Here is a 13,620-nt window from a genome sequence, read left to right as displayed (position 1 = left end):
GTTCTTTAACCATGGGGCATCAGAAATATGTATCAGCTATTAATGTATATCAGCTATTGTATTATTCAGGGGTCCCCAACCACCGGTCTCCGGACCGGTACCGGTCCGTGGATCATTTTTTACCGGGCCGCAAAGCTTGGGCGCCGCCATCTTGTTTCGACAGTGCTTCCGGGTTTTCGGTTGCTTCCGGGTTTTCAGTTGGAAAGCGGCGTTTGGGTGCTCGCGCCTTAGTTTCATCGAAGGGGGGGGCGGCTTCGAACGAAGAGCCGTCCTGATGGCGGTGGAGTCTCACGTTACTCAGGTACCGGTCCGTGGAAGAATAAATAATCATGAAACCGGTCCCTGGTTCGAAAAAGGTTGGGGGCCACTGGTATTATTTATATATGATAAGATAATCCAGATACTAAGTGAAGATAGTATGAAATGAATCACGTGATTGAGATGCTAAAACTAGCACAGATATATAATCAAGTGCTTGCTAAATCCAAGGAATTATCAAATGATACTTCCTTTAAGAATTATGCTAAGCACTTTGTTCCCTCTCTAAAAATCATGTCAGCTCTCTTACATATTTGAATTTTGACAAGTATTGCTATGGGTTCTGAACCACTTTCTTTGCATCATATGTCTTTGTGAGTGTGTATTTGTCATTAACATTGTAAGTTGCACAGTAATAATAATAGAACAACGAAAAACAAAAACGTGTATCCGGCAAAGAAGCTGATTTTCAGTTTCCAGTGGCCAAGAATCTTTTACTAGCTCAAAAGCAGGAATTAAAATCCCTGAAAGCTACATTAGGTTTATATAATGAGCTTAGAAAGCTATTTCTGATTTATATACTGAGTTCTCTTTGGGTAGCACTGTTGGAATATTTTCATAACTGAAAAGATGAAAGTAAATGATCTTGCAAGGAGTTTCCTTAGTTTAGCAACACTTGGGAACAGTAGGGCTGTAGTGTCCAATTTTTAATTCCTTGAAGCATAATTCTGCTTTCATCATTCTAGAAATAGAAGTGTAAAAAATTCCAAGATTTTGAAATTATTGGGAATATTTCTTTCCACCATTAAATAAAAATATCAAAAGAGGGCTTCACAAATTATGTTGGAAACAGATTGTGGCTAGAATGCAGTATTGCAAGCTAACTCTGCCCACAGCCAGGAGTTCGATTCTCACCATTTGAAGCCTTCCCTCCTTCCGAGGTGGGTAAAATGAGGACCCAGATTGTTGGGGGACAATAGGCTGACTCTAAACCGCTTAGAGAGGGCTGTAAAGCACTGTGAAGCAGTAATATCAGTAAGTGCTATTGCTATTATGGGGCCTTTATTTGACTGTTTGCATTGAATGGCCTGATAAATGGAACATTTATGGTTTTTCTGAACAGATTTTATTTTACCCACGTTTCATGAAATTCCCAAAATTATTCAATTATTTAATATAATGGATTAATTACATTAAAATATAATTCTAGAAGATCGCTAAAAAAAAAACCAGACAGCTACTTCTAACAAGCCCAGAAAATTATAATTACTTCAGTAGGGAAGATTGGAATTTTATTTTTGTAACCTGCATTCAGGTAATCCTCGACTTACAACCATTTGTTTAACAACCATTCAAAGTTACAACAGCACCCCCCCAAAAAAAATTTCTTATGAGTGATCGTCGTATTTATGATCATCGCAGCATCTCCATGGTCACATGATCAAAATGTGAGTGCTTGGCAACCAGCCTGTATTTACAATACTTGCAGCATCCAAGAATCATGTGATTGCCATTTACAATCTTCACAGCTGGCTTTTGGCAAGCAAAATCAATGGGGGAAGCCAGATTTGCTTACGAATCATGTGATTCACTTAATTAATGAAGCATTTTTCTTTAAAAAGACTGGCAAAAAAGGACGTGTAATGGGGCATGACCAGAGGTGGTTTTTCAGCAGGTTCTGACCGGTAGCGGAAGAGAACCGGTAGTGGAAATTTTGAGTAGTTTGGAATACCACCTCTGACTGGCCCCACCCCCATCTATTCTCTGCCTCTCGAGTCCCAGCTGATTAGCTGGGTCTTCTTTTGTTGCCCTGCACAGGAGAATGGAGCTGGAAAGCAGGTTAGTGGGATGGGGAGAGAATGGAGATTTTACAGTATCCTTCCCCTACCATGCCGACCATGCCACGCCCACCACTGGGCATGACTCACTTAAAAATCACCCAGCTTAGCAACAGAAATTCTGGTCCCAATTTTGATTTTGTAAGTTGTGGACTGCCTGTAATCCATATCCAATAATCTTATGAATTTTACAACACAGATCAGTCTAGTAGTGCTCAGTTTTAAAAGTCACCTAAGTGGAATTCCAACAGGAAATAAAACTGGATAACTCCAGGGAATAGGATGTAAAAAATTAAAAACACGAAACATTTCCCTTGTTAAGTGTTAAGAGCTGAGGAACATTTGAGGACCCAGATTCTTGGGGGGCAATATGCTGACTCTATAAACCGCTTAGAGAGTGCTGTAAAGCATTGTGAAGCGGTATGTAAGTCTAAGCGCTATTGCTATTATTTGTAAATTTTATTGACATTAGCAAGTCCAAAACTTTTTTTTCATTCTTTCTTTACAAAACAGATCTTGAACAACCACCTGAAAGACAGTTTGGTAAGTAGTATTATATATTTTTTTCCAGCCAGGCAAATATTTATTTATTTTATTAAAATACCACCTATCACACTAATACAGCAGCTCCAAGCCGCTATTATACAGAGATGATGCATATCTAAGGTAGTGTTTCCCAACCCTAGCAATTTTAAGATATGAATGGCTATGAATTCTGGGAGTTGAAGTTCACATATTTTAAAGATGCCATGGTTGAGAAACACTGATTCAAGACAAAAGTCTTCCTCAGCCTGTTTTTGATATACAGAAGTTCTCCCGTTCTCTAACAAATTCACTTCTCAATACCAGATTACTCATTTATCCAAGAAAAAAAAAACACCAAAAAAACAACAACAACAGAGCAATATGGTTCTGGCCAAGTTTACAAAAAGAAAAATCAGTATTTTCAATATTTAACCATTAATTAAATGAATTCTGTAAATTAAAAAAAGAAAATCCTGCATTTGTAGTTTGTGATTGATGTCTGATGGAATCTGTATATTCTACTCATGTTATATATTATCTAATCCAAATCACCTTATTTCATGTTTTATGGTACCATAGTAATCTTCATAATTCCATGATTTGGACTCTTACCTCCCAGTTTTATCTCTGCTTAGCTGTAAGCAGATAAGGAAACAAATTCTATTCTAGGTATACAAATTTAGATATGTAGATTTATACTTCCTTATTATTTATTTAGATTTAGATTCTGTCTTTCTTCCAGGAATTTAAGATAGCTTACAGGAGTGTTATGTCTCACCTGTGCCAACGAGGTGAGAAGTCCAAATTTCCAAATGAATATAAACAAGCAAACAAGTCCAGTAATGACAGGGTTAAATTCCTTGAGCCGGGAAAGTTCTTGGCAGTCTCACACAAGCTGTCTGCCAAGTCCGATAATAAAGCAAGAACATAAATCACAAGCTATTGCCACACACAGAATCTTTCGAAGCTTCTCTCACAAATTAACACGTTGTCCCGAACAAGTTCTCAGAGCAAACACATCCACTTTTATTCTCTGTGGGGGGTGTCAGTCCCTCATCTCAGTCTCTGATTCGTCCTTTCTTTTTACGTTGCAACTTGCACTTTTGCCTGCACCGTTGCCTCGCATCAAGCCAGCATTCCTCAGCTTGATCCTCAGTCAGAGGCTCTGATACGCTCTCCTGATTATCTGCCGACACCTGAGGCACAATCAGGGAGGAAGGTCCTGCCGAGGAGGAAAGTCCTGGGGAAGAAGGCAATTCCAAATCCTCTAACAAAGCAGGCTCAAACCTCAGAGCCAAATCCTCCTCTTCCTCATTGTCCAAGTTCTCGACCTCTGACAAAGCAGGCTCAAACCTCCGAGCCACAACACAGGAGTATCTCTCCATAGCAGCATAATGGAAGAACTCTCATGCAAGTTAAATTTTCTTTACACAAAGTTGACAGATCCAGAAGGATATACTGTGGGAGAAAGACTGATGGTACAAATTCTAAATTTGCAGGAGCAAATACCATCACTGACTACATTGGTTTAATAATAATTGCAGCAGCCCATTAAATTAAAACTTTTATTTTAATTTAACTTAAATTTCAAAAATCACATTAAAATCTAAACCATACATGTTCCTTTATAGGTAATACCTTCATCATTGCTGAAGAATTATTAAAGTCTAAAAATAGTTCATTTTTTTTTAAAAAATGCTTTCTTTTAACTTCAGAACTCCTAATAGTTAAATTAAGTAATTAATTCAGACAAGCTTAATTTCTTGCTTTATTCTTTGTTTGAAATTTGGCCTTCCAGAGAAGGTGTTTAAGCTCATTCTGGGAAAGGTTCCATTAGAATTTGATTCTTTGCTTGGCAAAGAACATTGTTTATACAAGGGATTTATTTAAGTATAGACATGAACAACAAAAGGTCAGTGTATTTCCTTAGCACAATAAAATGCAAAGTATTTGTATGGTGCTACATAGAGATCCTCAGTGCAATGGAAACTAGCTGGGCTATTGCAATTATATGAAACAAATGCAATGATGGAATTTGCTTCTGCAAATTCAGAATTTGTACCATCAGTCTTTCTTCTACTGTTGTACCAATTTGTATGTGTCAAGTTTGTGTAAAGAAAAATTAAGTCAAATGAGAGTTCTTTCATTGTGCTGCTTTGGAGAGATATCCCTGTAAGCTACTTTAAATTCCTGAAAGAAAGGAGGATTATAAATCTAAATAAATAATAAGGAAGGATTAAAATCTACATATTTTAATAGCACATGTGATTTAAAAGTGATGTTCCCACCATTACTATAAAAACTGTTCAAGAAAGCTGAGATTATTCAAAGATGAGTCAAGAATCTGGAATTCCTATTCACAATTTTCATGAATAAAGAGATTGCAAAGCAAGATGCAAAATTCCCAACCGGAAGTACAATTCATGTTGTTTGTTGTTTGTATTACATCTGGCAGTTTACAACCTGTTTTGCTAATGTATGCTTTCTCTTTGGATGAAATCCAAAATAGGTCCGTATTAATTCCCTCTCTGTTGTATTAACCGCCCCAAACAATTGAACTCTTGAGAGTGTGCAGTCATTTCTAACTCTGTCTCCATGAAACGCCTGCCATTGAAATAAACCTTGATAGATTGTGTTTCATCTATAAACTATGTGTTCAATCACTACAGCTGCAAAGATAAACAGTAAATATAAGTCCAAGGGAAAGAAATTGGTTTGCAATGGTTTCAGAAAAACGATTAATTTTTATTATATCAAAATCACTTTTTAATGCTTTGGTAAGGCCACACTAGGAATTCTTCAGCCAGTTTTGGTCACTCAATATAAAAAAAAAAGATGTTGAGATTCTAGAAAGAGTACAGACAAGAGCAACAAAGATGATTAGGAGACTAAAACATAAAAATGGTTGCTGGAATTGAGTATGTCTAGTTTAATGAAAAGAAGGACTAGGGGTGACATGATAGCAGTCTTCCAATATCTCAGGGGCTGCCACAAAAAAGAGGGAGTCAAACTATTCTCCAAAGCACCCGAAGGCAGGACAACAAGAAGCAATGGATGGAAACTAATTAAGGAGAGAACCAAACTAGAACTAAGGAGAAAATTTTCCTGATAGTTAGAATAATTAATCAGTGGAATGACTTGCCTCCAGAAGTTGTAAATGCTCCATCACTGGAAGTTTTTAAGAAGAGATTGGATAACCATTTGTCTGAAATGGGATAGGGTTTCCTGCCTGAGTAGGGGGTTGGACTGGAAGACCTCTAAGGTCCCTTTCAACTCTGTTGTTCTGTTAAAACAAGGCAGGAAGTTGAACTTGAATCAAACCTTGGACTAATGTTTGCCCTTGCTTCTGCAGTTGATATTAACTTGCTTTGCCTCCTTCTCCCTAAGTAGGCTTCATTACACATTTTTTAATGAGGAGTTACTTATATATAAGATACCATGAAGTCTGCCTATGAGTTGTCATGCATGTTAATTTCCTTGCATGCATAACGATGGAAAAACTATTTAGAAACTTGCTTTGTTTTCTCCCTTTGTAGCAGTAGATAAAGTGGCACTACTGATGGGGAACATGAGCTACTATAACCATCCCAAGCTCAAGGCTCCATTAGTTGACGTTTATGAGCTGACCAACTTGCTGAGGCAGTTGGACTTCAAAGTGGTCTCCTTGCTGGATCTGACGGAACCTGAGATGAGGAATGCAGTGGATGAATTCTTACTGCTCCTGGACAAAGGTGTCTATGGTAAGAGTTTGTGATTTGGTGGCCAGTCAAGACAAGCTTCACTTTGATTGCCAGAATGTATCTTTCACAGTTACCTTATTTGGTTGAATCTGAATTTCTGCAGTGAGGAGGGAATTGGACTGGATAGCATAAACAGCTTTTTCTAGCACGGTGATACTCTGATTCTAATAAAGTAAACAAAAAACATCACTTTATAAAATACATAAGAAATTTATGTTACATTGGTTGTAAGTCCAGGACTACCCGAAACATACAGGTAGCCCTCGACTTATGATCATAATGGAGCCCAGAATTTCTGTGGCAAGTCATGATGTTGTAAGTCAAGGAAATTGTGTGACCAGTTTTAATTTTATGACTTTTTTATGGTAGATGCTAATGCCATGGTTCTTAAGTAAATAAAGTGGCCATTAACCACACATGGTTGTTGTTAATCGAATCATAATGGAGCCCAGAATTGTCCCAGGGGTGTTTTTGGGGGGGAGAAACCAACCAAAAATATCATAAATCACAGTCACATGGCCATGGAATGGTGCAAATTTTTTAATAATCAGTTCTCTGGGTAGGCATGGCCAGTTGGTCATGTGACTGGATGGATAATGTCACTCATCACACCCAGCCCTGCCTCCTGGCCATTTGCCTCAAAGGAACAGGTAGGATTCAGCTGGTTGGGGCTAATCCAATCACTGGCTAGTCCCACCCCTGCCCATTTTTGGCCTGTTTTTCCCAAAAAACAGTCGATAATGGCCTGAAAAACAGGGGGGAGGGGCCAGCCAGTGGTCCAATTTGCCAGTTATCCGAACCCCGCAGAATCAGAACAAGGGGTTCGGGCGAACCGGTCTGAACCTGCAGCAGCCCACCTCTGGTGGAACCAGCTATTGGAACCAGTTGTCAAACCCCCAAAATGAGGTCATGTGACCATGGGGTTGTGTGCAGCCATTGGAACTCAAGAACCAGGTTGACAGTAATATTTGGGAGGATCTGTCACAACTTGGAACAGTTGCCAAGTGACTGATTGTTAAATGAGGTCTACCTGTATACAGTAGAGAATCTGTAGATAATGCCACCTTCATTAAATTGGCACTGAATATGGCTGAAGTTCAACGTGTGAAACTTCCATTCAGCAAGTGGCTTGGACAATCCTCTTATTGCATATTCCAGGAATATTCCTGTCCAAAATTTATAGCAAGGATGTATCCCGGGCCTTCCTCTAGGCACAAATGCAGACTGCGGCTACATTCCCTGTACAGATGAGAGGCCATTTAATCTGTGTCTCTATCTGGTTGATGAATTATAAATGAAGGCAAATATATGTGTCCCTGGATAATGTTCCAGGATCCAATCTGGGTTGGTCACTGAGGTTTAGTCTTCCGAGCTTTCAGGCTTTGTGCCGGAGTCCATCCTCAGGGAGCTTAATGAGCCTGAAAGCTTGGAAGACTAAACCTCTGGTCTCAGTGACTGACCCAGATTGGATCCTGGTTTATAATTTTTTTCTGACCTGACCCTTTTATTGTGAGCCTGTCTCTTAACTTTTAATCATAATGAGCCATGGTGGCACAGCGGTTAAGAGTGCTGCTCTGCAGGTTACCTCTGCTGACTGCCGGCTGACTGCAATTTGATAGTTCGAATCCCACCAGGCTCAAGGTTGACTCAGCCTTCCATCCTTCCGAGGTGGGTGAAATGAGGAGCCAGATTGTTGGGGGCAATAGGTTGAGTCTGTAAAACTGCTTAGAGAGGGCTGTAAAGCACTGTGAAGTGGTATATATAAGTCCAGGCGCTATTGCTAAATAGCATGAAGCTTTATTATTGTTTACTTTCTTAAATTACTTCTTTTTTAAAGTAACTATTATCTTCAATTTATATTTTAGTATTTGCAAAGTCCTTCTTACATTGATTTTATGTGATGGTGTGGCCATTACATTTTGTCCGGATCCTTTCTGAAGCCCCCAAGACTCTTTCAGTCAGTGTTAACTTTTTTGATCATTTCCAAAGTAGATCTGCCACATTGGGCGCCTCGGTGTTCACTGAATTTCAAGTAGTCCTTTAGATCTTGTCAAGATGCTTGCTCTTCATCTTAAGTAACTATGCTTGGGCACTGAATTTTAAACTGATTCATGCTTAGAATCTAAATAATGCTACTAGGAAGCACCTAAGAAATCTGCCTTAAAACATGACAATGGAGTTCAACATATTTATCAGTTATAAACTTTGAAAAGCCCATTTATAAATAAATACATTTTATTCATAATGCCTTGGTAAGGCCAGACTTGGAATACTGGATCCAGTTTTGGTCGCCACACTGTAAAAAAGATGTTGAGCCTCTAGAAAGACTGCAGAGAAGAGCAACAAAGATGATTAGAGGACTGGAGGCTAAAACATATAAAGAACAGTTGCTGGAACTGAGTATGTCTACTCTAGTCTGATGGGGAAAAAAAGACTAGGGGTGACGTGATAGCAGTCTTCCAATATCTCAGGGGCTGCCACAAAGAAGAGGGAGTCAAGCTATTCTCCAAAGCACCTGAGGGCAGGACAAGAAGCAATGGGTGGAAACTAATCAAGGACAGAAGCAATTTAGAGCTAAGGAGAAATTTCCTGACAGAACAATTAACCAGTGGAACAATTTGTCTCCAGAGGTTGTGACAGTCCCAACCCTGGAAGTTTTAAAGAAGAGATTGGATAACCATTTGTCTGAAGTGGTGTAGGGTTTCCTGCCTAAGCACTTTAGATTAGCGACTACAACTCCCAGAACTCCGGGAATGAAGTCCGCTAGTCAAGTTGCCAAGGGACTCTGGTAGGTCCTGTTAAGGGGTTAGATTGCCCCAGTCCTTCCAACTCTTATCCAATGTGTTTCTAATTAAATACATTTTGATTTGACTTTGATCTTCCCACCATGCGGTCTAGTGTTTTCAAGTTGGAATGCGGCCTTCAGGCTGTACATTTTTTCCTATTCATTTTGAGTATGCATGTGAAAACGTCTTTTGCTGAATCTGTTTAATTAAGCATGGTGTCCTCTACCCAGTGCGCCTCTCTCTCATGTTCTTTTTGTCATCGCTCCATCTTTTAAATGAAGAGGCTGTGGGCAAATCACCTCTTACGGGCCTACTACTTTTTCGAACTGATTGAAAAATGCCCGTCTCTGAAATCTCACCAGTGTTTTATTTTTCACAGTTGTCATGACAAATGCTCTTCACCAGGCCAGGATAGGAAGAGCCCAGCTCCTAATAGTATACAAATATAGTCATGCGTTGATTCATGTTGGACGTGTCTCCACAATGGATGCTAGCACACAATGTGGAGAGGTTATATACGCAGCTTTCCCATAGATCAGATGCTTAATGCTTGATTCACTTAGTTCCTCCCGATCAGACGTTCAGAATGCCTTTCGCTCTTCATGTGGCTGAGCCAACAATCGCTCTGACAAGAAGATTTATTGTAATAGCACTCACAGCGTTTCAGACCATAGCATTCTTGGACAATCCTTTTTAGCCGTGGCTTGTCAGGAACATTCAGATCCCTTGCGGCTCTCAATGGGATGTTGCAGTTGCTTGGACGATCAGGCTCATGCATGCTTGTTGTTGTGCTTTGTTGGCAGCAGGTGCGGATGACTGAGGTCTCTGAGAGTGAGGACTCGGATGAGAGGCCTGCGTGTGATGTAGGGATGGGGCCAGGGCTATCGGAGAGCAGGGTGCTACCTTCGGAGCTTGTGGAGTCTGGTAGCAGTGATGAAGAGAACCCCGGGGTGCCTGTGCTCAGTGCACATGCGCGCAGGGCTGCTCGAAGGAAAGAGCAGCTGAAGCAGCACGGGAGACTCGGGAGTAAGGCTGGAAGGTGATGGCCCCTCCCATAAGGGATAAAAGCCAGCCTTCGGGGTTGGCTTCTTTGCAGGAAGCAAAGAAGTTCTTTCAACTTCAAGTTCTCATGGAAATCCTGTCTGTTCTGGTTCGTGTTTGAAGATTTTTGGTTTGGAATATTTCTCTGCAGTTAATCTTGTATTCTTGGCAGCCTTTCATAACCTTGAAACCTTGCTCTTATCTGGGACAATTAGTTTTAATTACTCTTTGCTGTGAATGAACAGAATTCACAGAGATACATTTAAAAGGTTTGCTTTTTGTGTTTATTTGCTTTGAATGAGGCTTGGGTCAGAACACTTGAATCCATTAACTTGGTGTCCCTGGTGTGTTTTTATTTATTTATTTTTAGATCGAATTTGTATACCCACCCAACTCACACATAGGTAACTACAGATGGCTTACAAAATTTTTTAAAATCCATGGCATAATAACATTCATTTTAAAAAATCCATCCCCCACTTCCTGTGACAGCAACAACACAATGAAATCAGCCACTTGATCAGGTCCCTCTCCATTCGTAGGCCCCAGGCCCTTTTTAAGACTTTTCAGAAAAGCAATAGGATAGGGGCCAACCATACCTCAGGGGGAATGAAGCTCCATAAAGAAGGGGCCACCACCGAGAAGGTCCATTTTCATGGCCCCACTAGATGGCAATCCCTAATCAATGAAACCCATAGCACGCCCTGTCTTCCTGTCCTGGTGGGCCAGGTAGATGTAAGACAATATTTTAATATTGTAATCAAATATTTTGAAAGTTCTAGGTCACAACCTAGGAAAATCCAAACCCGGCAGAAAGAGAAACATATTTGTTATCATGGGCTCTTCAGAGGCCATATCATGATGTTATCTAGAGATTATTTAACAAAAAATGTTTTGCACAACCGAATATTAAGTAAACTTCTCCAAAACCCATGAAATTTTATACAGGTTATAGCTATATATATATATATATATATATATATATATATATATATATATATATATATATATATATATATATATATATATATATATATATATATATATATAATATATATAAAAATACTATTTTTATATAAAATAGTAAAATAGTACTATTTTTATATAAAATAGTAAAAATACTATTTTTATATATATATATATAAAAATATAAAAATATATATATATATAAAAATATATATATATATATATATAAAAATATATATATATAAAAATACTTTATATATATATAAAAGACTCAGTAGCTTTCTCTTCCATTTATTCAAGTTACATTGTTTAGGAAAAAAAAGTAAAAATACAACACCGCTTCCTTTCGAGAAGCATTTTTGTCAAAATAAGTTTGACTCTTGGGCACTTAACAGATATTTGCAGGCAGATTTCTTAACCACAATACGGAAGTGATTTGCTTCCGCATTGTATTTTTCTGTATTTTTCTGACTTATTATTTGTTTAATTGAGTGTCTCAAAGGTGCTTTTTCAGGAGGCAACTGGACTTCCTTGTTTTTTCGCCTCTCATCCAAGAAGCTTCTTCAGCTCTGACAGGATAGTGGGGAATGGAAGGATTTATATTCCTTGCAGACAGCTGGTCATTTGCATCCTTTTAGAGGGTCGTAGGAGCACTACTCAGGTGACCCTGAGAACACAGATAAACCTGCAAATGCTTCAAGGACCCTCTAAAAGAATGCAAATGACCAGCTGTCTGCAAGGAATATAAATCCTTCCATTCCCCACTATCCTGTTAGAGCTGAAGAATCTTCTTGGATGAGAGGCGAAAAAACAAGGAAGTCCAGTTGCCTTCTGAAAAAGCACCTTTGGGACAACCATGGCCTGGATGACTGAGAACCTCTACAGACTTTTGTTTAATTGAATGAATATTCCTTGCGCTCTGAAAGGAATCAAGGGAAAATAGCAATAGCACTTAGACTTATATACCGCTTTACAGTGCTTTACAGCCCTCTCTAAGCCGTTTATAGAGTCAGTCTATTGCCCCCAACAGTCTGGTTCCTCATTTTACTCACCTCGGAAGGATGGAAGGCTGAGTCAACCTTAAGCCTGGTGGGATTTGAACTGCCAAATTGTAGGCAGCTGGCAGCCAGCAGAAGTAGCCTGCTATACTGCACTCTCACATATGTGCCACAGAGGCTCCCTATGATGGTGTTAGAGCAGCAGTGATATCTGGGCATTATGGGCACTGAGGTTCAATGCAAAACATCCTTAAACTCATGCAACCCTATGTTGGGGTATGAAGGCTGCATTAAATTTCCTTTATAACCAGTTGAAATAGGTCCTTATCCTAATATCTCAACCTAGATTCCTTGTTTGTTAGCAGGGAAATTAAATAAATTGTGTTGCTTAGCAATCTTGCTTAGTACAATTCTTAAATGTGTTTTGGTTTTCTCCCGCCAGGTCTATTATATTATGCTGGGCATGGCTATGAAAATTATGGTAATAGTTTTATGGTTCCTATTGATGCTCCAAATCCCTATCGAGCTGCAAACTGTCTATGTGTACAAAACATCCTCAAACTGATGCAAGAAAAAGATACTGGCCTCAATGTATTTTTACTGGATATGTGCAGAAAGCGGTATGATATTGCTTTCATCCATTAAGAATTCAATCCCGATAATTCAGGGCCCAAGATACATAGCTGTATGAATGCTACAGAAAGAAGCCTGTTAAATCAGCTAGCTAAATACGTGTTTCACAATTTTCCAATTCTTGGGAAATTATTTTTTTTTAACTTTGTTTTCAAAACAAATACAGAATAATACAGAATAAAAAGAAGGGGGCCTTGATGCACTCTGCACTTGACACAAGGACCTCTTCATTTCAACCCTGAGCTACAAATAGTCTCCTTTAAAGAAATATTTCCTGGGCAGTTTTCAAGAAGAGATTGGACAAGTATTTATCTGGAATGGTACAAGTCTTCTGCTCAAGCAAGGAGTTGGACTAGAAGACCTCCAAGTTCCCTTCTAACCCAGTTATTCTATGTTAAGTTCTGAAGACCAGTGCTGTTCAGTCAACTATACAGAGAGCAGTCAGATCAAGGATAATATGACTCCACCTATGAATGCCACAATAACAGTGGCATTCCAAATTAGTTGAAGTTTCTGAACCGTGCCTTCAAGGACATTGTGGATACTGTGGTAAACTAGACATGAGTGGTTGCACCAAGCTGTCTAGGACACCAGTTCAATAAAAATAGATTGTAGCAGTATTTTAACCAGACAATGAAATGGTGAGGTAGCTGGCTATTCAACCAGCTGCTGTCTGATATATAGAAGAATGATAAATGCATAATGGAAAAGGATTTATAAGGGTGTAGAAGTGAAGCAAGCACTAAGTGAGACGAAAATCTCTTTCTTAAATAAAATTGGAATTATCCTATTGCTTCCAAAAGCCAGTCTTCTAGTATTTTCAGCATAGTATAAC

The 13,620-nt window shown here is 39.0% G+C and overlaps 1 protein-coding gene across 2 annotated transcripts in view; it reads left to right on the top strand.

Moving 5' to 3' along the window:
* Positions 1–13,620, top strand: part of MALT1 (MALT1 paracaspase) — a 51,369-nt gene that overhangs the window by 20,869 nt on the left and 16,880 nt on the right. For both annotated transcript variants that reach the window (XM_026666366.2, XM_026666364.2), the window contains 3 exons: positions 2,610–2,639; positions 6,158–6,361; positions 12,595–12,772. In XM_026666366.2, the coding sequence (XP_026522151.2) occupies positions 2,610–2,639; positions 6,158–6,361; positions 12,595–12,772 (412 nt within the window). The remainder of the gene's footprint in view (positions 1–2,609; positions 2,640–6,157; positions 6,362–12,594; positions 12,773–13,620) is intronic.

Source organism: Notechis scutatus, chromosome 2 (assembly GCF_049901735.1).
Source record: "Notechis scutatus isolate UNSWTSFEM ecotype Mainland chromosome 2, rNotScu1.2, whole genome shotgun sequence".
In the NCBI taxonomy this organism is placed as follows: Eukaryota; Metazoa; Chordata; class Lepidosauria; order Squamata; family Elapidae; genus Notechis; species Notechis scutatus.
The sequence above is the reverse complement of the archived record's forward strand: the minus strand, read 5'-3'. Positions and strand labels throughout refer to the sequence as shown.